Here is a 25,517-nt window from a genome sequence, read left to right as displayed (position 1 = left end):
TGAGAGAGAGAGAATTAATCCCATAAAGTATTTACATTCTATATAACTGGCAGTAATACATAGTGTAACAATCATCCATGTACATGTTGTTGTTGATTTACTAGCCATTCTGTTTTTATTTAATTAAATGTATCCACCGAAGATTCCACCATACAACAACACCTGTATACATGATTACACAGTATGTACAGTTGAAGTCGGAAGTTTACACGCACTTAGGTTGGAGTCATTAAAACACGTTTTCAACCACTCCACAAATTTAGTGTTAACAAAATATAGTTTTGGCAAGTCGGTTAGGACATCTACTTTGTGCATGACACAAGTCATTTTTCCAACAATTGTTAACAGACAGATTATTTCACTTTTAACTCACTGTATCACAATTCCAGTGGGTCAGAAGTTCACATACACTAAGTTGACTGTGCCTTTAAACAGCTTGGAAAATGACAGAAAATGATGTCATGGCTTTAGAAGCATCTGATTGACTCAAATGATGTAAATTAGCCAATTTGAGGTGTACCTCTGGATGTATTTCAAGGCCTACCTTCAAACTCAGTGCCTCTTTGCTTGACATTATGTAAAAATAAAAATAAAACACCCAAGACCTCAGAAAATAAATTGTAGACATCCACAATCTGGTTCATCCTTGGGAGCAATTTCCAAATGCCTGAAAGTACCATGTTCATCTGTACAAACAATAGTACGCAAGTATAAACACCATGGGACCACGCAGCCGTCATACCGCTCAGGAAGGAGACGTGTTCTGTCTCCTAGAGATGAACGTACTTTGGTGCGAAAAGTGCAAATCAATCCCAGAACAGCAGCAAAGGACCTTGTGAAGATTCTGGAGGAAACAGGTACAAAAGTATCTATGTCCACAGTAAAACGAATCCTATATCGACATAACCTGAAAGGCCGCTCAGCAAGGAAGAAGCCACTGCTTCAAAACCACCATAAAAAAGCCAGACTACGGTTTGCAACTGCACATGGGGACAAAGCTGGTACTTTTTGGAGAAATGTCCTCTGGTCTGATGAAACAAAAATAGAACTGTTTGGCCATAATGACCATCGTTACGTTTGGAGGAAAATGGGGAAGCTTGCAAGCCGAAGAACACCATCACAACCGTGAAGCACAGGGATGGCAGCATCATGTTGTGGGGGTGCTTTGCTGCAGGAGAGACTGGTGCACTTCACAAAATAGATGGCATCATGAGAGAGGAAAATTATGTGGATATATAGAAGCAACATCTCAAGACATCAGTCAGAAAGTTAAAGCTTGGTCGCAAATGGGTCTTCCAAATGCACAATGACCCCAAGCATACTTCCAAAGTTGTGCCAAAATGGCTTAAGGACATCAAAGTCAAGGTATTGGAGTGGCCATCACAAAGCCCTGACCTCCATCCTATAGAAAATGTGTGGGCAGAACTGATAAAGCGTGTGCGAGCAAGGAGGCCTACAAACCTGACTCAGTTACACCAGCTCTGTCAGGATGAATGGGCCAAAATTCACCCAACTTACTGTGGGAATCTTGTAGAAGGCTACCCGAAACATTTGACCCAAGTTATCCCAACTTAAAGGCAATGCTACCAAATACTAATTGAGTGTATGTAAACTTCTGACCCACAGGGAATGCGATGAAAGAAATAAAATATGAAATAAATCATTCTCTCTACTATTATTCTGACATTTCACATTCTTAAAATAAAGTGGTGATCCTAACTGATCTAAGACAGGGACTTTTTACTAGGATTAAATGTCAGGAATTGTGAAAAACTGAGTTTAAATGTATTTGGCTAAGGTGTATGTAAACTTCCGACTTCAACTGTACTATTATTACTACCACTGAAATGAACTGGATTTCATTATCCTCATTGCAGTGATCTATATTTACTGAAATGCTGTACCACTCTACTGCTTTGGCAATACCTACAAATTGTAAATTCATGCAAATAAAACAATCTGAATTTGAATTAGAATTTTAAGAGAGAGAGAGAAGAGAGAGAGTGTCTGAAATTAAGCACAGCTACTATACTGAACAAAAATATAAATGCAATTATTGAGTTACAATTCATACAGTGCCTTGCAAAAGTATTCATCCCCCTTGGCGTTTTTCCTATTTTGTTGGATTACGACTTGTAATTTAAATTGATTTTTATTTGGATTTCATGTAATGGACATACACAAAATAGTCAAAATTGGTGAAGTGAAATGAAAAAAAAGTACTTGTTTAAAAAAAATATATATATATATATGAAAAAGTGGTGCGTGCATATGTATATACCCCTTTGCTATGAAGTCCCTAAATAAGATCTAGTGCAATCAATTACCTTCAGAAGTCACATAATTAGCTAAATAAAGTACACCTGTGTGCAATGTAAGTGTCACATGATCTGTCACATAATTTCAGTATATATACACCTGTTCTGAAAGGCCCCAGTGTCTGCAACACCACTATGCAAGGGGCACCACCAAGCAAGCGGCACCATGAAGACTAAGGAGCTCTCCAAACAGGTCAGGGACAAAGTTGGGGAGAAATACAGATCAAGGTTGGGTTATACAAAAATATCAGAAACTTTGAATATCCCACGGAGCACCATTAAATCCATTATTAAAAAATGGAAAGAATATGGCACCACAACAAACCTGCCAAGGGAGGGACGCCTACCAAAATTCACAGACCAGGCAAGGAGGGAATTAATCAGAGGCGCAACCAAGAGACCAAAGATAACCCTGAAGGAGCTGCAATGCTCCACAGCGGAGATTGGAGTATCTGTCCAAAGGACCACTTTTTAAGCCGTACACTCCACAGAGCTGAGCTTTACGGAAGAGTGGCCAGAAAAAAACCATTGCGTCAAGGAAAAAATAAGAAAACATGTATGGTGTTCGCCAAAAGGCATGTGGGAGACTCCCCAAACATATGGAAGAACGTGCTCTGGTCAGATGAGCCTAAAATTGAGCTTTTTGGCCATATAGGAAAACGCTATGTCTGGCACAAACCCAACACCTCTCATCACTCCGAGAACACCATCCCCACAGTGAAGCATGGTGATGGCAGCATCATGCTCTGGGATGTTTTTCATCGGCAGGGACTGGGAAACTGGAATTGAAGGAATGATGGATGGTGCTAAATACAGGTAAATTCTTGAGGGAAACCTGTTTCAGTCTTCCTGAGATTTGAGACTGGGATGGCGGTTCACCTTCCAACAGGACAATGACCATAAGCATACTGCTAAAGCAACACTCGAGTGGTTTAAGGGGAAACATTTAAATGTCTTGGAATGGCCTAGTCAAAGCCGAGACCCCAATCCAACTGAGAAACTGTGGTATGACTTAAAGATTGCTGTACACCAGCGGAAGCCATCCAACTTGAAGGAGCTGGAGCAGTTTTGCCTTGAAGAACGGGGAAAAATCCCAGTGGTTAGATGTGCCAAGCATAAAGAGACATACCCCAAGAGACTTGCAGCTGTAATTGCTGCAAAAGGTGGCTCTAGAAAGTATTGACTTTGGGGGGGTGAATAGTTATGCACGCTCAAGTTCAGTTTTTTTGTCTTATTTCTTGTTTGCTTCACAATAAAAAATAATTTGCATCTTCAAAGTGTGTGTAAATCAAATGATACAACCCCCCCAAAATCCATTTTAATTCCAGGTTTTAAGGAAACAAAATAGGAAATATGCCAAGGGGGGTGAAAACTTTCACAAGCCACTGTATGAGGAAATCAGTCAATTTAAATAAATAAATGATGTGACTGGGAATAGAGATATACATCTGTTGCTCACAGATACATAGGACCAACACTTCACATGCTGCGTTTATATTTTTGTTCAGTGTACTTTACTTTCCCACAGAGCAAGAAAACATAGCCCTTCGCTACAGGTCCTCTGACCTCTGCTGAGTTTGCTCCCGCATGGCTGCCTTCCGCAAAGCTAAAGGGATAGTTTCCCGGACACAGTTTAGGTTTAGGCTTATTAATAGACTTTGTCAATTGAGCATGCTTTTTATGTCACGAGAAGTCTTGTTCTGTGTGAGGGAAAACTGGCCCAAAAAGTATAAATAGTTATTATGTATCTATGAGGTGTGAGTTCACCCCCTTACAATGTAAAACACTTTGAGCACTTGGAAAAGCATCATATAATCCAATTAATTTATTGTATTGAAGTCAGTGAAACTAACGTTAATCACTTCAATCCTTGTGCAGTTAGTGGCATTTATTTATCCCATTACTAATGTAATGGTTTTGTATCGTCAGGGGAGATTTTATCAAGAGGAACTAACTTTATTCTTCACACCTTTCTCCTGTTTCTATTTTTCCACTGTGTGTGTGTGTGTGTGTGTGTGTGTGTGTGTGTGTGTGTGTGTGCACATTTTGGATGTTGTTATAAAGAGCCAAAGGCCCTGGATCTGAAAGCCTACCAGAGCGGTAGTTCTGTTCTCTGAAGCTTCTGCTTTGTGTCAGAAAACACACATGTGCCAACAAGCTTTTGAAGTGCTGCGCTAAGGAATTTCCTACATGGGTATTTTTTTAACATTTAATGACTCTTAATGCAGTCAAGTACTCATTCATTGACTGTATAAAAATGAACTGCATCCATGAGGCACTTTTCACTGGGTCTGAAGGAAGCACTTAGCTAATATTGAACTACAGTTAGAGGTACAATACATTTTATTTCATTTCAGGTTTTGCTTCTTGGTCGAATGTGTTCCTACTATCTCGAGTTGCAGATTGGGTGACAAAATGTACAAATTGCATCTTTAATGTAGATTTGTGTTGGTGAATGTAAAGAAAGATCAAGGTAGAGGTTACCTTAGACCGTTGATAATATTACCGTAACGCCCAGTCCTACACTTTACTTATGGGATCTGGTCAAAAGCAGTGCACTATGTAGGGAATAGGGTGCCATTTCTGAGACCAACCGAACTGACCTCTTCCAGGGGGGAGTCTGAGTCCAGTTTGAGTGACAGGTACATGACGATGTGAGGGATGTGTCCTATAGACATCTGGAGCTCCACCGTGTCCTCGCCCCACAGCAGACGCACCAGCTGGCTGACCGGGGGAGAGGGCCTGAGCCTGGGGGCAGTGGACACGTCCACACCCACCTCCCCTGGACTGGCTGTCACCAGGGTCAGTTTCACCTGGGCGGGAGGAAGGAGAAAAGAGAGAGAGAGAGAGAGATACAGAGAGAGAGAGAGAGAGAGAGAGAGGAATAGGAAAAGAAAGAAAGAAAGAAAGAAAGAAAGAAAGAAAGAAAGAAAGAAAGAAAGAAAGAAAGAAAGAAAGAAAGAAAGAAAGAAAGAAAGAAAGAAAGAAAGAAAGAAAGAAAGAAAGAAAGAAAGAAAGAAAGAAAGAAAGAAAGAAAGAAAGAAAGAAAGAAAGAAAGAAAGAAAGAAAGAAAGAAAGAAAGAAAGAAAGAGAAGAAGGGAGAGAGAGACAAAGTAAGTTAGCTATCCAAAGAGATCATCATCATCTTTCCACCACATTCTACATAGTTTTTCCTTTCTGAACACTTTAAAAAAGACCCGTTGTGGGTTTGGCCACAGAATATAAGCCAGTAGTGAGTTTGTACGAGTCTGAAGAATCACTGTTGGCAAGAATCAGCATGGGAACTACACTGTGATCATAATACGGTCATAAACAGCATTTTCATCCCGTCCATTAGGGCTGCAGATTAACTCATGTGCTCCCCATTTAATGGTTTGGCCTGGCACTACAGGAAAGGGTTCAGTTAAACCACGTATACAGAGCCATCAGTGATGTGATTTACTTAGGAAAAGAGGAAGGAGCGTAAACAGAAAAATGTTGATTGTCAGAGAGAGAGATTATATTCCTCCTGATCACTGAAAGTGAAGCGACATGGGTGTGTGTGTGAATCAAAAACAGATCCCACCACAAGGCAGGCCCTAGAACAGTGACAGAAGAACATAGAGCTGCACAACCCTCTGTCATTCTCAGAGCTCATTCCACACTGTACAACACACACACACACACACTTTACAAACCAACCCAGGCAGACAGGCACACAAATGGAAACACATACAGAAACAGTATGGTGGAGAGATTCATGCTTGACAAATTTATAGATGAATATTAATGTCGGTCATTCTCACATTTCAAAACAGACCCTAAATACTATGGCCTACACACACGCAGCCTCAAACTCAAGCACACTGTACAAATGCCGAAAAGAATTGTGTAGACACACATACACACACGAGATGCGCATACGCACCGGGCTGGCTCTGGGCAGTAACCTGTCACCACTTGAGAGGTCTGCTAAGGATTTCTGGTTGACTTTAATCAAGACAAATCAGGACCAGAGACCAGGTGTGTGTGTGTGTGTGTGTGTGTGTGTGTGTGTGTGTGTGTGTACGTGTGGATGCGTCTTCAACACTGTGACACTGGCAACGGTCTGACTATCTCTCCAAGAATTGTTCACTGCCCTAATGGAGTACAAATGAATGGACTGGTGTCAGAAATATGGTAGAAAGTCCATGCTTACACCAATCCAACGCTGTTGACTTGCATAGTTTTTCATTTTGTTAGGACCCCCCTTAGCAGACGCCAATGGCAACAGCTAGTCTTACTGGGGTCCGACTCATAACGGGAAAACACATTACAGACCAAATACTTCACAACTTACATAAATGTAAAAACATGAACATGTAGTGTGTGTGCATCCAGCAGCTGTCAGAGCAGCTCACAGATCACTGCACCTGTACATAGCCCATCTAGAATTTAGCCCAAACAACTACCTCTTCCCCTACTGTATTTATTTATTTTGCTCCTTTGCACCCCATTATTTCTATTTCTACTTTGTACTTTCTTCCACTACAAATCTACCATTCCAATGTTTTACTTGCTATATTGTATTTACTTTGACACCATGGCCTTTTTTGCCTTTACCTCCCTTATCTCACCTCATTTGCTCACATTGTATATAGATTTATTTTTCTACTGTATTATTGACTGTATGTTTGTTTTACTCCATGTGTAACTCTGTGCTGCTTTGCTTTATCTTGGCCAGGTCGCAATTGTAAATGAGAACTTGTTCTCAAATTGCCTACCTGGTTAAATAAAGGTTAAATAAAAAAAAAAGACATCCCTGTGTTTTGAGAGAAATGTCTGAGTTTGACAGGTGTTGCTCACGGTTTGAGCAAGAAAACAATAACTGATTCGATAAATTGAACGAAGTTGAGCATAGTGCTATCGGAAAGTATTCAGACCCGTTGACTTTGACATTGTTGCAAATGTATTAAAAATAAAAACAGAAATACCTTATTTAAATACAGTACCAGTCAAAAGTTTGGACACACCTACTTATTCAAGGATTTTTCTTTATTTTTTTTACTATTTTCTGCATTGTAGAATAATAGTGAAGACACCAAAACTATGAGTTACTAGATGGAATCATCTAGTAACCCAAAAAATGTTTTTCTTTATTTTATATTTGAGATACTTCAAAGTAGCCACCCTTTGCCTTGATGACAGCTTTGCAAACTCTTGGCATTCTCTCAACTAGCTTCACAAGGTAGTCACCTGGAATGCATTTCAATTAACAGGTGTGTCTTGTTAACCTGTTTGGGATAGGGGGCAGTATTTTCACGGCCGGATAAAAAACGTACCCGATTTAATCTGGTTACTACTCCTGGCCAGAAACTAGAATATGCATATAATTAGTAGATTTGCATAGAAAACACTCTAAAGTTTCTAAAACTGTTTGAATGGTGTCTGTGAGTATAACAGAACTCATATGGCAGGCCAAAACCTGAGAAGATTCAATACAGGAAGTGCCCTGTCTGACAATTTATTGTCCTTCTGTAGCCTCTCTATCGAAAATACAGCATCTGTGCTGTAACGTGACATTTTCTAAGGCTTCCATTGGCTCTCAGAAGGTGCCAGAAAGTGGAATGAGAGCTCTGCAGTCTCTGGGCAAAATACAGCAGCTCTGTTTGTTACTGGCCTGCCTGGGGACAGTGACACTGAGATGGCGTTCACGAGACTACTCCATTTTGTTCTTTCAGTCTTTGAATGAATACAACGTCGCCCGGTTGGAATATTATCGCTATTTTAGGAGAAAAATTGCATAAAAATTTATTTTAAACAGCGTTTGACATGCTTCGAAGTACGGTAATGGAATATTTTGAATTTTTTTGTCACGAAATGCGCCCGCGCGTCACCCTTCGGATAGTGACCTCAACGCACGAACAAAACGGAGCTATTTCAATATAACGATGGATTATTTCGAACCAAAACAACATTTGTTGTTGAAGTAGAAGTCCTGGGAGTGCATTCTGACGAAGAACAGCAAAGGTAATCCAATTTTTCTTATAGTAATTCTGAGTTTAGTGAGCACCAAACTTGGTGGGTGTCAAATTAGCTAGCCTGTGATGGCCGAGCTATCTACTCAGAATATTGCAAAATGTGCTTTCGCTGAAAAGCTATTTTAAAATCTGACATCGCAATTGCATAAAGGAGTTCTGTATCTATAATTCTTAAAATAATTATGTTTTTTGTAAACGTTTATCGTGAGTCATTTAGTAAATTCACCGGAAGTTTGCGGTGGGTATGCTAGTTCTGAACATCACATGCTAATGTAAAAAGCTGTTTTTTGATATAAATATGAACTTGATTGAACAAAACATGCATGTATTGTATAACATAATGTCCTAGGAGTGTCATCTGATGAAGATCATCAAAGGTTAGTGCTGCATTTAGCTGTGGTTTTGGTTTTTGTGACATATATGCTTGCTTTGAAAATGGCTGTGTGATTATTTTTGGCAGGGTACTCTCCTGACATAATCTAATGTTTTGCTTTCGCTGTAAAGCCTTTTTGAAATCAGACAATGTGGTTAGATTGACGAGAGTCTTGTCTTTAAAATGGTGTAAAATAGTTGATTGTTTGAGAAAATTGAATTGTGGTATTTTAGTTGGTTTTGTATTTCGCGCCGTGCGATGCCATTGGCTGTTGGCTAGGGGTTCCGCTAGCGGAACGTCTGTCCATAACAGGTTAAAAGTTCATTTGTGGAATTTCTTTCCATCTTAATGCTTTTGAGCCAATCGGGTGTGTTGTGACAAGGTAGGGTGGTATACAGAAGATAGCCCTATTTGGTAAAAGACCAAGTCCATATTATGGCAAGAACAGCTCAAATAAGCAAAGAGAAACGACAGTCCATCATTACTCGAAGACGTGGTCATTCAGTCCGGAAAATTTCAAGAACTTTGAAAGATTCTTCAAGTGCAGTCGCAAAAACCATTAAGCGATATGATGAAACTGGCTCTCATGAGGGCCGCCTCAGGAAAGGAAGACCCAGAGTTACCTGTACCAGCTGAGACACAGGGGTGACCTACTATGCTATACTATGCATGCCAGTCTCTCTTGGCTAAGAGTCGAGGAAAGACTGACCGCATCGCTTCTTGTTTTTATAAGAAACATTCATGTGTTGGAAATTCCAAATTGTTTGCATAGTCAATTTACACACAGCACTGACACACACACACTTACCCCACCAGACATGCCACCAGGGGTCGTTTCACAGTCCCCAGGTCCAAAGCAAATTCAAGGAAACGTACAGTATTATACCGAGCCATGATTGCATGGAACTCCCTTCCATCTCATATAGCGCAAGCTAACAGCAAACCTGGTTTCAAAAAACAAATAAAGGAACACCTCACGGCACAATGCCTTTATTTGTGGCCTACTTTTTGTGTGTACGTACTGACATGTACGTGTAACTTTTATTTTTTTATTTTACCTTTATTTAACTAGGCAAGACAGTTAAGAACAAGGGCTAGGCCCCTTTTTTCTCAATTTCTGCCTGACTGACGTGCCCAAAGTAAACTGCCTGTTGCTCAGGCCCTGAAGCCAGGATATGCATATAATTGGTACCATTGGAAAGAAAACACTGACATTTGTAGAAATGTTAAATTAATGTATGAGACTATAACACAATAGATATGGTAGGAGAAAATCCAAAGAAAAACCAACCAGATTAATTTTTTTTAAGAGCCCATGCTCTAGCTCCCAGGATGTAATTCCTATGGCTTCCACAGGGTGTCAGCAGTCTATGTTCAAGGTTTCAGGCTTGTAACTTCCAAAACGAATAACAAATATGAGTTTTACTACAGGGACACAGTCTTAGAAATTTGTGTTTAGGCGAGCGATGAAGACGAGATGCACCTGCTAAAAATCGGTTTCCTATTGAACATACTTCTTTCTGTAAGAAATATTATAGTTTGAATATTTTAGGGTATCTAAGGAGTTAATAGAAACTTATTTTGACTTGATGAAACAAAGTTTAGCGGTAGATTTTCGGATTCCTTTCTCTGCATGTTGAACGAGAGGATTACTCAAATCGACGGCGCCAACTAAACAGACTTTATGGGATATAAAGAAGGATTTTATCTATCAAAACTACATGTTATAGCTCGGACCCTTTGGATGACAAATCAGAGGAAGATTTTTAAAAAGTGAATATTTAATCGCTATTTGTGAATTTATGAAACCTGTGCCGGTGGAAAAATATTTTGATGTAGGGCGCCGACCCTCAAACAATCGCATGGCATGCTTTCGCTGTAATAGCTACTGTAAATCGGACAGTTCAGTTAGATTAACAAGAATTTAAGCTTTCAACCGATTTAAGACACTTGTATGTACCTAAATGTTTAATATCCATAATGTTTATGATTATTTATTTGAATTGCGCTCCCTCCAGTTTCAACGGAAGTTGTCCCGCTAGCGGGATGCCTAGCCCAAACAGGTTTAAGAACAAATTCTTATTTACAATAACGGCCTACACCGGCCAAACCCGGACAATGCTGGTCCAATTGCACACCGCCCTATGGGACTCCCAATCACGTCCGGTTGTGATACACCCTGGAATCTGTAGTGACGCCTCTAGCACCGAGATGCAGTGCCTTAGATAGACCCCTGCGCCACTTCCGATTAGCACGGGACTAGTATTACCAGATGAGTTCGCCAAAAAAACAGTAGGTTATTCTGGCTGGAATTGTTACTCTCCTGCCATGTACAAATTACATGGCAGAATCGGACAGGACTAAAATGACAGATGTGGTGTTTTGTGCACTGAAGATTATGTTCCAGAACCGCAGACAGCGACCGTATCCAACACGGGAGAAAGCGCATTTGTTATAAAATAATATTTGATTTATGAGTGTTACACCATTATTTTTACATAATATAACCATATACAATTTCAGTATCACATTTTAGAGTGATGGACTGTACCACCCCTGTGGACTCCACAACGGAAACAGGTGCGGCATGAAGTCAAATGTCTAGTGTTTGCTGATGATCTGGTGCTTCTGTCCCCAACCAAGAAGGGCCTACGGCAGCAAATAAATCTTCTGCACAGATTCTGTCAGATCTGGGCCCTGACAGTAAATCTCAGTAAGCCAAAAATAATGGTGTTCCAAAAAAGCTCCAGTTGCCAGGAACACAAATACAAATTCCACCTAGATTCTGTTTCCCTAGAGCACGCAAAAAACTATACCTACCTCGGCATAAACATCAGCACCACAGGTAACTTCCACAAAGTCGTGAACGATCTGAGAGGGCCTTCTACGCCATCAAAAGGAACATAACATTTTACATCCCAATTAGGATCTGGCAAAAAATACTTGAATCAGTTATAGAACCCATTGCTGACGTCCGGGGTCCACTTACCAACCAGGAATTCACAATATGGGACAAACACCAAATTGAGAGACTACATGCAGAATTCTGCAAAAACATCCTTGTGTACAACGTAAATAATAATGCATGCAGAAGAGAATTAGGATGATTCCTGTTAATGATCAAAATCCAGAAAAAAGCTATTCAGTTCTATAACCATCTAAATGGAAGCGACTCTCCAACCTTCAATAACAAAGCCATCACCTACAGAGAGATTAACCTAGAGAAGAGTCCCTTTAGCCCGCTGGTACTGGGGCTCTGTTCATTAACACTAACAGACCCCACAAAGCCCCAGGACAGCAACATAATTAGACCCAAACAAATCATGACAAAACATAAAGGTAATTACTTGACATATTGGAAAGAATTAACAAAAAATGCTATTTGGCTCTAAACAGAGTGCACAGTAGCAGAATACCTGATCACTGTGACTGACCCAAACTTTGAAAAGCTTTGACTATGTACAGACTCAGTGAGCATGGCCTTGCTATTGAAAGAGGCTGCCATAGGCAGATCTGGCTCTCAAGAGAAGACAGGCTATATGGCCACTGCCCACAAAACGAGGTGGAAACCGAACTTTCCAACCACCTGCCAAATGTATGACCATAATAGACACACATATTTACCTCAGATTACACACACACTCAAAGAACCACATTTTGATCATCTCCCATATCTATTAGGTGAAATACCACAGTGTGCCACCTCATCAGCAAGATTTGTGACCTGTGCCACAAAAAACCAGTGGCACAAACACCATTGTAAATACAACCTATATTTTTCTGTTTATTTATTCTCTTACATACTTAAACTCCAGTGCCTTCGGAAAGGATTCAGACCCCTTGACATTTTCCACATTTTGTTATGATATAGCCTTATTCGAAAAATGTATTAAATCGTTTTTTTAACCTCAAATCTACACACAATACCCCATAATGACAAAGCAATAACATGTTTTAATTTTTTTTGTTGCTAATTTTGTTGCTAATATATATATTAGCAATTGGATTTTTCCGTTTTTTTAACGGAAAAATCCAATTTGCATAAGTATTCAGACCCTTTACTCAGTACTTTGTTGAAGCACCTATGGCAGTGATTACAGCATTGAGTCTTCTTGGGCATGACGCTACAAGCTTGTCACCCCTGTATTTGGGGAGTTTCTCCCATTCTTCTCTGCAGATCCTCTCAAGCTTTGTCAGGTTGGCTGGGGAACATTGCTGCACAGCTATTTCCAGGTTTCTCCAGAGATGTTCAATCGGGTTCAAGTCCGGGCTCTGGCTGGGCCACTGAAGGACATTCAGAGACTTGTCCCGAAGCCACTCCTGCATCGTCTTGGCTGTGTGCTTAGGGTCGTTGTCCTGTAGGAAGGTGAACCTTCGCCTCAGTCTGAGGTCCCGAGCGCTCTGGAGCAGGTTTTCATCAAGGATCTCTCTGTACTTTGCTCCATTCATCTTTGCCTCGATCCTGACTAGTCCCCCAGACCCTGCCCCTGAAAAACATCCACACAGCATGATGCTGCCAACACCATGCTTCACCGTAGGGATGGTGCCAGGTTTCCTAAAAGATGTGACGCTTGGCATTCAGGACAAAGAGTTCAATCTTGGTTTCATAAGACCAGAGAATCTTGTTTCTCATGGTCTGACAGTCTTTACGTGCCTTTTGGCAAACTCCAAGCGGGCTGTCATGTGCCTTTTACAGAGGAGTGGCTTCTGTCTGGCCACTAACATAAAGGCCTGACTGGTGGAGTGCTGCAGAGATGGTTGTCCTTCTGGAAGGTTCTCCCCTCTCCACAGAAGAACTCTAGAGCTCTGTCAGAGTGACCATTGGATTTTTGGTCACCTCCCTGACCAAGGCTCTTCTCCCCCGATTGCTCAGTTTGGCCGGGCGGCCAGCTCCAGGAAGAGTCTTGGTGGTTCCAAACTTCTTCCATTTAAGAGTTATGGAGGCCACTGTGTTCTTGGAGACCTTCAACACTGCAGTTTTTTTTGAGCACCCTTCCCCAGATCTGGATGATCAATAGAAACAGGATGCTCCTGAGCTCCAATTTGAGTCTTATAGCAAGGGGTCTGAATACTTATGGAAATAAGGTATTTCTGTTTTTAGTATTAATACATTTGCAAAAAATTGGAAAAACCTGTTTCGCTTTGCCATTATGGGGTATCGTGTGTAGATTCAATTTTAGAATAAGTCTAACGTAACAAAATGTGGAAAAAGTAATGGGGTCTGAATACTTTCCGAAAGCACTGTATTTGCACATTGCTACGACACTGTACATAGCCAATAATTTAACATTTGAAATGTCTCTATTCTTTTGAAACTTTTGTGAATAATGTTTACTATTCATTTCTGATTGTTTATTTCCCTTGTTTATTTCCCTTTTGTTTATTGTCTATTTTACTTGCTGTGGCAATGTAAATGTATGTTTCCCATGCCAATAAAGCCCTTTGAATGTAATTGAATTGATAGAGAGAGACAGTAAAGTATTACTGATGATACTATACTATGAGGGTAGGCAGAGGGCATGGTGGTCCAAACCTTTATACAAACTGCTGCTACGCCCATGTAATAGCTACTGTCTACCATGCTCTACCTGGGAGGGCGGACGTTCACACATGCAAAAATGCCAGCCCAGCCCAGCCCAGCCCAGCCAGCCACACACACACACACAGAAAACCACCACCAAAGTTGAAGTTTCCTCAGAGTATGCCAGTTCTACAGTAGCTCCGTCCTAAGCCACGGCAAACCGACGAGAGGCCTTGTTGTTTTTTTCTCCTCTCTTCTATTCTCTTCCTCCTCTCTTCTCTACAGTGTAATTTGCTATCTGGCCGAGTCTTCTAATCAGCTGTTCTCTCAGTGGCCACAGCGTAATGGCTGTTTTCCTGTGGTTATCCCAAACAACCCCCACCACAGTCTGGCTTCTCTCGCTCTCTCTACCTCTGTCTCCCTCTCTCTTTGCAAATGCCATCACTCCCTAGACACTCTGTCATTTACAAATTCCTCCTTCTTGAGGCCCTGTTTTGACCGTGTGAGGAGACAAATTAGGAAAAAGCTTGAGCGGTTCCCTGAATGGCGATCAAAGCACCATTTCCAGAATTGGACAGTTTTCCTCATGTAAAAAGGTGGAGATTGTTACCTACTATATACTTTGACAGCCGATCGAAGCCAAATGGAATGGGAGAAGATGTCTGTATTCAGTGGTGAGCGCCATTCTACTCAACCATTCCTTCTACAATGGATTTACAGAGACTTAAAGACATCTTTCTTGATCAAGGGAGGAAATTAAATATGGGCAAACATAAAATCCCTAAAACAGTCACACACAGAGATTATAGATACAGTGCCTTCAGAAAGTATTCACACCCCAATACTTTTTCCACATTTTGTTGTGATACAAGGTGGGATTAAAATTGATTTAATTGTCCTTTTTTTTGTCAACAATCTACACAAAATACTCTGTAATGACAAAGTGGAAGATAAATTATAACATTTATAAAGACAATTATGAAAAATAAAACACTAACATAGCTTGATTAGATAAGTATTCAACCACCTGAGTCAATACATGCTAGAATCACCTTTGGCAGCGATTACAGCTGAGAGTCTTTCTGGGAAAATCTCTAAGAGCTTTGCAGACCTGGATTGTACAATATTTTCACCTAAAAAAATAAATGTATTCTTCAAGCTCTGTCAAGTTGGTTGTTGACCATTAATAAACAGCCATTTTCAAGCCTTGCCATAGATTTTCACGCCGATTTAAGTCAAAACTGTAACTAGGCAACTCAGGTACATTCAATGTCGTCTTGGTAAGCAACTCTATGTATATTTGGCCTTGTGTTTCAGGTTAATGTCCTGCTGAAAGGTGAATTTGTCTCCCAGTGTCTGTTGAAAAGCAGACTTAACGAGGTTTTCCTCTGAGATTTTGCGTGTGCTTAGCTGTATTCCATTTCTTTTCATACCAAAAAAACTCACTAGTCCTTGCCGATGACAAGCATACCCATAACTTGATGCAGCCACCACCATGCTTGAAAATATGAATAGTGGTACTCAGTGTTGTGTTGGATTTGCCCCAAACATATCACTTTGTATTCAGAACATAAAGTGAATTTCTTTGCCACATTTCTTGCGGTTTTACTTTAGTGCCTTATTGCAAAAGGATTCATGTTTTGGGGAAAAAAATATTCTGTACATGCTTACTTCTTTTCACACTGTCATTTAAGTTAATATTGTGGACTGACTACAATGTTGTTGATGCATCCTCTGTATTCTCCTATCACAGCCATTAACCTGTTGGGGGTAGGGGGCAGTATTGACACGGCCGGATAAAAAACGTACCCGATTTAATCTGGTTAATACTCCTGCCCAGTAACTAGAATATGCATATAATTATTGGCTTTGGATAGAAAACACCCTAAAGTTTCTAAAACTGTTTGAATGGTGTCTGTGAGTATAACAGAACTCATATGGCAGGCAAAAACCTGAGAAGATTCCTTACAGGAAGTGCCCTCTCTGACAAGATCTTGTTCTTCTTGTCTCTGTTTATTGAAGACTGAGGATCTTTGCTGTAACGTGACACTTCCTACGGCTCCCATAGGCTCTCAGAGCCCGGGAAAAAGCTGAATGATATCGAGGCAGCACCAGGCTGAAACACATTATCGCTTTTGGCAAGTGGCCGATCAGAGGACAATGGGCTTAGGCGCGTGCACGAGTCGACCCCGTGCTTTATTTTCTTTCGTCTTTTTACCTAAACGCAGATTCCCGGTCGGAATATTATCGCTTTTTTACGAGAAAAATGGCATAAAAATTGATTTTAAATAGCGGTTGACATGCTTCGAAGTACGGTAATGGAATATTTAGACATTTTTTGTCACGAAATGCGCCGTGCTCGTCACCCTTCTTTACCCTTTCGGATAGTGTCTTGAACGCACGAACAAAACGCCGCTGTTTAGATATAACTATGGATTATTTGGGACCAAACCAACATTTGTTATTGAAGTAGAAGTCCTGGGAGTGCATTCTGACGAAGAACACCAAAGGTAATCAAACTTTTCTAATAGTAAATCGGAGTTTGGTGAAGGCTAAACTTGCTGGGTGTCTAAATAGCTAGCCCTGTGATGCCGGGCTATCTACTTAGAATATTGCAAAATGTGCTTTCACCGAAAAGCTATTTTAAAATCAGACATATCGAGTGCATAGAGGAGTTCTGTATCTATAATTCTTAAAATAATTGTTATGTTTTTTGTGAACGTTTATCGTGAGTAATTTAGTAAATTCACCAGAAGTTTGCGGGGGGTATGCTAGTTCTGAACGTCACATGCTAATGTAAAAAGCTGTTTTTTGATATAAATATGAACTTGATTGAACAAAACATGCATGTATTGTATAACATAATGTCCTAGGGTTGTCATCTGATGAAGATCAAAGGTTAGTGCTGCATTTAGCTGTCTTCTGGGTTTTTGTGACATTATATGCTAGCTTGAAAAATGGGTGTCTGATTATTTCTGGCTGGGTACTCTGCTGACATAATCCAATGTTTTCCTTTCGCTGTAAAGCCTTTTTGAAATCGGACAGTGTGGTTAGATTAACGAGAGTCTTGTCTTTAAAATGGTGTAAAATAGTCATATGTTTGAGAAATTGTAATAGCATTTGTAAGGTATTTGAATAACGCGCCACGGGATTTCACTGGCTGTTACGTAGGTGGGACGAAATCGTCCCACTGGCCCTAGAGAAGTTAGAGTTTAACTGTTTTAAAGTCACCATTGGCCTCATTGTCAAATCCCTGAACGGTTTCCTTCCTCTCTGGCAACTGAGTTAGGAAGGATGCCTGTATCTTTGTAGTGACTGGGTGTATTGATACATCATCCAAAGTGGAATTAATAACTTCACCATGCTCAAAGGGATATTCAATGTCTGCTTTTTTTTGTCATTCAAAAATCATGTTAAACACTATTATTGCACACAGAATGAGTCCATGCAACTTATTATGTGACTTGTTAACCTGTTAGGGCTAGGGGGCAGCATTGACACGGCTGGATAAAAAACATACCCGATTTAATCTGGTTACCACTCCTACTCAGTAACTAGAATATGCATATACTTATTACATATGGATAGAAAACACCCTAAATTTTCTAAAACTGTTTGAATGGTGTCTGTGAGTATAACAGAACTCAAATGGCAGGTCAAAACCTGAGAGATTCCTTTACAGGAAGTGGCCTGTCTGACCATTTCTGGAACTTCTTTGCCATCTCTATCATTTACTAAGGATCTCTGCTCTAACGTGACACTTCCCACGTCGTCCATAGGCTCTCATAGCCCGGGAAAAAAGAGAACGTCGTCATTCCAGCCCCAGGCTGAAACACATTATCGCCTTTCTCAAGTGGCCCATCAAGAGACACTAGCTTATGCGCGTGACCCCGACCGCCCCCGCCTTTGGGATTTTTTCCTCTGTTTGCCGAAAAGGAGATTCCCTGTCGGAATTTTACCGCTTTCTACGAGAAAAATGACGTAAAAATTGATTTTAAACAGCGGTTGACATGCTTCGACGTACGGCAATTGAATACTTTGAATTTTATTGTCAGGAATTGCGCCAAGCGCGCGACACTTCTTTACTATTTCGGATAGTGTCTGAACGCACGAACAAAACGCCGCTATTCGGATATAACGATGGATTATTTTGGACCAAACCAACATTTGTTATTGAAGTAGACGTCCTGGGTGTGCATTCTGACGAAGACAACAAAAGGTAATGACATTTTTATAATAGTAAATATGATTATGGTGAGTGCTAAACTTGCCGGATGTCTAAATAAGCGAGCCCGTGATGCCTGGGCTATATACTTAGAATATTGCAAAATGTGCTTTCACCAAAAAGCTATTTTAAAATCGGACATATCGAGTGCATAGAGGAGGTCTGTATCTATAATTCTTAAAATAATTGTTATGCTTTTTGTGAACGTTTATCGTGAGTAATTTAGTAAAATGTTACGCGAGTCCCGGGGTATGCTAGTTCTGAACGTCACATGCTAATGTAAAAAGCTGGTTTTTGATATAAATATGAACTTGATTGAACAAAACATGCATGTATTGTATAACATAATGTCCTAGGGTTGTCATCTGATGAAGATCATCAAAGGTGAGTGCTGCATTTAGCTGTCTTCTGGGTTTTGGTGACATTATATGCTGGCTTGAAAAATGGGTGTCTGATTATTTCTGGCTTGGTACTCTGCTGACATAATCTAATGTTTTGCTTTCGTTGTAAAGCCTTTTTGAAATCGGACAGTGTGGTTAGATTAACGAGAGTCTTATCTTTAAATGGCTGTAAAATAGTCATATGTTTGAGAAATTGAAGTAATAGGATTTTGAAGATTTTGAAAATCGCGCCACAGGCTGGCAGTGGATGTTACGTAGGTGGGACGAATTCGTCCCGCCGGTCCCATAGAGGTTAACCTCTCTGGGCTAGGCGGGACGAATTCGTCCCACCTACGCAACAGCCAGTTGAATCCCGTGGCGCGATTTTCAAATACCTTAGAAATGCTATTACTTCAATTTCTCAAACATATGACTATTTTACAGCATTTTAAAGACAAGACTCTCGTTAATCTAACCACACTGTCCGATTTCAAAAAGGCTTTACAACGAAAGCAAAACATTAGATTATGTCAGCAGAGTACCCAGCCAGAAATAATCAGACACCCATTTTTCAAGCTAGCATATAAGGTCACATAAACACAAACCACAGCTAAATGCAGCACTAACCTTTGATGATCTTCATCAGATGACACACCTAGGACATTATGTTATACAATACATGCATGTTTTGTTCAATCAAGTTCATATTTATATCAAAAACCAGCTTCTTACATTAGCATGTGACGTTCAGAACTAGCATACCCCCGCAAACTTCCGGGGAATTTACTAACAATTTACTAAATTACTCACGATAAACGTTCACAAAAAGCATAACAATTATTTTAAGAATTATAGATACAGAACTCCTTTGTGCAATCGAGGTGTCCGATTTTAAAATAGCTTTTCGGTGAAAGCACATTTTGCAATATTCTCAGTAGATAGCCCAGCCATCACGGCTAGCCATTTAGACACCAACCAAGTTTAGCCCTGACCAAAGTCAGATTTACTATTACAAAAGTTTGATTACCTTTGTTGTCTTCGTCAGAATGCACTCCCAGGACTGCTACTTCAATAACAAATGTTGGTTTGGTCCAAAATAATCCATTGTTATATCCAAATAGCGGCGTTTTGTTCGTGCGTTCCAGACACTATCCGAAATGCTAAATCAGGGTTACGAGCATGGCGCAATTAGTGACAAAAAAATTCTAAATATTCCATTACCGTACTTCGAAGCATGTCAACCGCTGTTTAAAATCCATTTTAATGCCATTTTTCTCGTAAAAAAAGCGATAATATTCCGACCGGGAATCTCCGTTTAGGTAAACAGAGGAAAGAAAACAAAGCTTTCGGTCGACGCGGGCACAAGCCGGAGTCTCACAGTACTGTAACCAGCCACTACCCAAACGCGCTACTTTTTTTTCAGCCAGAGCCTGCAAAGCCACGATTCAGCTTTTTGCCGCCTTCTGAGAGCCTATGGCAGCCGTAGGAAGTGTCACGTAACAGCAGAGATCCTTTGTAATGGATAGAGATGGCAAAGAAGGCCAAGAAATGGTCAGACAGGGTACTTCCTGTACAGAATCTTCTCAGGTTTTGACCTGCCATTTGAGTTCTGTTATACTCACAGACACCATTCAAACAGTTTTAGAAACTTTGGAGTGTTTTCTATCCAAAGCCAATAATTATATGCATATTCTAGTTACTGGGCAGGAGTAGTAACCAGATTAAATCGGGTACGTTTTTTATCCAGCCGTGTCAATACTGCCCCCTAGCCCTAACAGGTTAACCTGTTATGGCTTGAATCCCGTTAGCGGTATTGATATGACGACAGCCAGTGAAAGTGCACGTCGCAAATTCAAAACAACAAAAATCTCATAACTAAAATTTCTCAAACATACAAGTATTATACACCATTTTAAAGATAAGATACTCCTTAATCTAACCACTGTGTCCGATTTCAAAAAGGCTTTACGGCGAAAGCAAAACATTAGATTATGTTAGGACATAAACTTCACAAGAAAATCCACACAGCCATTTTCCAAGCAAGGACATGCATCACAAAAACCAAAAGTACAGCTAAAATATTCACTTTGATTATCTTCATCAGATGGCACTCATAGGACTTCATGTTATACAATACATGTATGTTTTGCTCGATAAAGTTCATATTTATATCCAAAAACAGCATTTTACATTGGCGCGTGATGTTCAGAAAATGTATTCCCACCAAAACCTCCGGTGAATGTGCACATCAATTTACAAAAATACTCATCATAAACGTTGATTAAATTTACAACAGTTATTAAAAGAATTATAGATATACTACTCCTTAATGCTACCGCTGTGTCAGATTTTAAAATAGCTTTTCGGCAAAAGCACATTTGTCAATAGTACAGAGCTCAACCATCAAAGCAAGCTATACAGATACCAGCAAAGTTCTGGAGTCAACTAAACTCAGAATTAGTATTATAAATATTCCCTTACCTTTACTGATCTTGGTCGGAATGAACTACCAGGACTCCTACTTCCACAATAAATGTTATTTTTGTTCGAAATACTCCATATTTATGTCCAAATACCTCCGTTTTGTTCGTGCGTACAGATCACTATCCAAAGGCATAACGCGTGTGCGTAAAATAAGAGACAAAAAGTCAAATAGTTCCATTACCGCTCGTAGAAACATGTCAAACGATATTTACAATCAATCCTTAGGGTCTTTTTAAATTAAAACGTTGATAATATTCCAACCGGACAATAGCGTATTCATTCCAGGAGAAAAAGAATGAGCGGCGCGCCAAACGTGAATGCGCAGTAAACAACTCACTGCTCCCAGACAGTCCACTGATAGACTGAGCTCCTGTTCTCTGCCCAGTAACAGGAGACGCATGACAGACGTTTCTAAAGGCTGTTGACAGCCAATGGAAGCCTTAGGAAGTGCAAAATTACCCCACAGATACTGTAGTTTGAACAGGGATTAGATAGAAGAACTACAAATCACTTCCTGGTTGGATTTTTTCTCAGGTTTTTGCCTGCCATATGAGTTCTGTTATACTCACAGACATCATTCAAACAGTTTTAGAAACTTCAGAGTGTTTTCTATCCAAATCTACTAATAATATGCATATCATAGTTTCTGGGAGTGAGTAGGAGGATCTTTACTCTGGGCACGTCAGTCATCCAAGCGACTCAATACTGCCACCATCCATAAGAAGTTAACTTCACTGGGGTAGCATGGGGCAGCATTCAGAATTTTGGATGAAAAGCGTGCCCAAATTAAACTGCCTGCTACTCAGGCCCAGAAGCTAGGATATGCATATAATTGGTAAATTTGGATAGAAAACACTCTAAACTTTCCAAAACTGTTAAAATAATGTCTTGTGAGTATAACAGAACTGATAGTGCAGGCGAAAACCTGAGGAAAATCTATCCAAGAAGTACTATTATTTTGAAAGGCTGTTTTTCCATTGAAAGCCTATCCACCATACAAAGACTTAGGACCCAGTTCACGATCTCTATGACTTCTTCTATATGTGGCCAGTCTTTAGGCATTGTTTCAGGCTTTTATTCTGAAAAATTAGGGAGATACAGCACTTTCAATGAGTGGACAGTGGACATTTCCAGACACGAGTCCAGTGCGTGATCGGGAATGCGCCTTTCTTGTTTCTCCTTTTCTATTGACGAAGCTGTTGTCCGGTTGAAATATTATTGATTATTTATGACAAAAACAACCTGAAGATTGATTTTAAACATCGTTTGACATGTTTCTATGAACTTTTACTGTACTTTGTTGACTTTTCGTCTGGATGTTGAGAGCGCACTTCGTGCCTTTGGATTACTGAACATAACGCGCCAATTTCAACTGAGGTTTTTGGACATAAAGAGGGACTTTACGAACAAAACAAACATTTATTTTGTAACATGAAGTCCTGTGAGTGCCATCTGATGAAGATCAAAGGTTAGTGATTAATTTAATCGCTATTTCTGACTTTTGTGAGCCCTCTCCTTGGCTGGAAAATGGCTGTATGGTTTTCTGTGACTAGGCGCTGACCTAACATAAATCGCATGGTGTGCTTTCGCCGTAATGCCTTTTTGAAATCGGACACTGTGGTTGGATTAACAAGAAGTTTATCTTTAAAATGGTGTATAATACTTGTATGTTGAGTAATTTTAATTATGGGATTTCTGTTGTTTTGAATTTGGCGCCCTGCAATTTCACTGGCTGTTGTCAAGGTGGGACGCTGACCAGGCCTCAAATTATGAGGGACTCAAACGGGAGATACTGAGCCGTTATGGGTTCAATCTCGCACGCCGTCCACGACTGGGCCTTTGACCCCACCCTTTCCACCCGTGCTCAGATGAGCAACCTGGTGTGCCTGACCAAGGGCTGGCTACTGACAGAAATACCGTCCCTCCCGATGCTCAACAAGCTCATCCTGGATAAATACCTTCAGGCCCTGCCATACGAGATGAAGAAGATGGTGAGCATGCAGAACCCCCAGAGACTTTAGGAATTGCTGACCGCGGTGGAAATTCACCAGAACACCCAGGACCTGCTGAGAGGGGCCCGAGTGGAGAGGAGACGCGGTGAGGGGGACGAACAACACAGAGAGAGGCGAGGGGCTGAAGGGGGCCCGGACGGAACCACCAGAGGCTGTGAAGCGGGAGGGTGACCCAAACCGACGACGGTGGCGGCTGCTGCTGCTGGACCCAGATCAGAGACGCCGCTATAAGTGCGCTGAGCCGGGGCGCCTCGCGTGACACTGTCCCGGCCGGGAAGAAGCCATGCCCTCCGCATCCCCCAGCTCTGGGGTAACCCAGATGGCGAGTTACGTCACCTACTGCTGGGCACACACCGAGATGGCCCCTCCGATGGTTCCTGTATGAATCGATGGCATCGACACCAGCGCTCTGCTGGACTCCGGCAGCATGGTGACCCTCGCCCACCCGCAGTGGCGCACATGAGAGGGGAAGGAGGAACCGGGGGACGAGGAGGTGACGGTGTCCTGTGTACACAGGGACTCAGAGGTACCCAACGGTGCCAGTGAGTATAACCAGATGCGCGTGGGAGCTGTCCCTAACCTACCCGTGTTCATTCTCCTTGGTCGAGACTGCCCTCTCTTCCTGGCCCTGTGGAGGAGGGACCTGGGGAGGCGAGCACGGGAGGTGGGAAGAAAAGGAAAAAGGACAGTGGACTGTGCAACCCAACCCCCGCCACGAGAGGTGTCCACTGGGCCCGAGTCGGACCCGGAGGAGGGAGACGACCCCACTCCGGCAAGCGAGCCACTGTGCGAGGAAGACCTCAGGCTTCCCTTTATGGAGGTGGAGGCCCTAGACGGACCTCCCGACACTGGAATCCTCACGGGTCAGTTCGGGATGGCCCAGTTAGAAGACCCCAATCTCCAGAACGCTAGGGGCCAGGTGATTGCGGTGGATGGCGTACTGTGCCAATCACTACCTGGGGTAAGTGATTGGCGCTACCCCCACTTCGCAATCAAGCATCATTTATTGTATCAGGTAGTAAAGCATAATGGGGAGACAAAAGACTTGTTACTCATACCCAGCCAGTATGTTAGGACTGTGTTGCAGCTTGCCCACACCCACCTGCTTGGGGCACACCTGGGGATGGAGAAAACCAGGGAGCGGATCGGGAACCAGTTCCACTGGCCTGGAGTCAAGCGCGCCGTGGAGGACTACTGCCGTAGTTGCCTGGAGTGCCAGATCACAGCTCCGAGGGTGCATTATCGAAACCCTTTGGTTCCCTTGCCCATTATAGGAGTGCCATTCGAGCGGGTGGAAATGGATCTAGTGGGTCTGTTGGTGAAGACTGCGAGGGGATATCAATACATCCTGGTCATCGTGGATTACGTCACCCGGTATCCTGAGGCAATCCCGCTACGCACGGCGGCAGCAAATGGTATCGTACGGGAGCTCTTCCATTTATTTAGCTGGGTGGGTATTCCGCAAGAAATCCTGACGGACCAGGGCACTGCGTTCATGTCTCGGGTGATGAAAGATGTCTGCAATCTGTTACGAATAAAACAGATGAGGACCAGTGTGTACCATCCACAAACGGACGGGCTGGTGGAACGCTTCAACAAGACCCAAAAAACAGATGCTGAAGGTCATCGAGAGAGATGGGAGGAACTGGGACCAGCTGCTGCCCCACCTTATGTTTTCAGTGCACGAGGTACCCCAAGCATCCACGGGGTTCTCCCCCTTTGAGCTCCTGTATGGCCGTCGGCCCCGCGGGCTGCTGGACCTAGCCAAGGAGGTCTGGGAAGAGCAGCCGACCTCCCTTCGCAGCGTAGTAGAACATGTGGAGGAGATGAGGGAGAGGATGATGGTGATTTGGCCAGTGGGGAGAGAGCACATGGCCCAGGCGCAATGTACCCAGGAGCGTGTCTTCAACCGGGGTGCCCAACCACGAGAGTTCCAACCAGGTGAGAAGGTTTTGGTGCTGATCCCTACAACAGAGAGTAAATTCCTGGCTATGTGGCATGGGCCCTACGACATCGTTGAGCGGATAGGCGACGTCAACTATAAGGTCCGCCCACCGGGGCAGAGAAAACCCCTCCAGCTTTACCATGTGAATTTACTGAAGAAATGGCACACACGCGAGGCGCTGTGCGTAACATGGACCCGGCCACAGCAGGGCCCGCCCTCGGTCGAAGTTGCAATGGGGGAAGACCTCAGCCCGACCCAAC

The 25,517-nt window shown here is 41.9% G+C and overlaps 1 protein-coding gene across 5 annotated transcripts in view; it reads right to left on the bottom strand.

The window, feature by feature from the left end:
• LOC106577868 (protein inturned) overlaps positions 1-25,517 on the bottom strand; it is a 50,334-nt gene that overhangs the window by 11,843 nt on the left and 12,974 nt on the right. For all 5 annotated transcript variants that reach the window (XM_014156288.2, XM_014156289.2, XM_014156285.2 and 2 more), the window contains exon 4: positions 4,922-5,131. In XM_014156288.2, the coding sequence (XP_014011763.2) occupies positions 4,922-5,131 (210 nt within the window). The remainder of the gene's footprint in view (positions 1-4,921; positions 5,132-25,517) is intronic.

The sequence above is a fragment of the Salmo salar genome, chromosome ssa18, assembly GCF_905237065.1.
Source record: "Salmo salar chromosome ssa18, Ssal_v3.1, whole genome shotgun sequence".
In the NCBI taxonomy this organism is placed as follows: Eukaryota; Metazoa; Chordata; class Actinopteri; order Salmoniformes; family Salmonidae; genus Salmo; species Salmo salar.
Note: the sequence above shows the minus strand (reverse complement) of the source record. Positions and strands in the feature narration are given on the sequence as shown.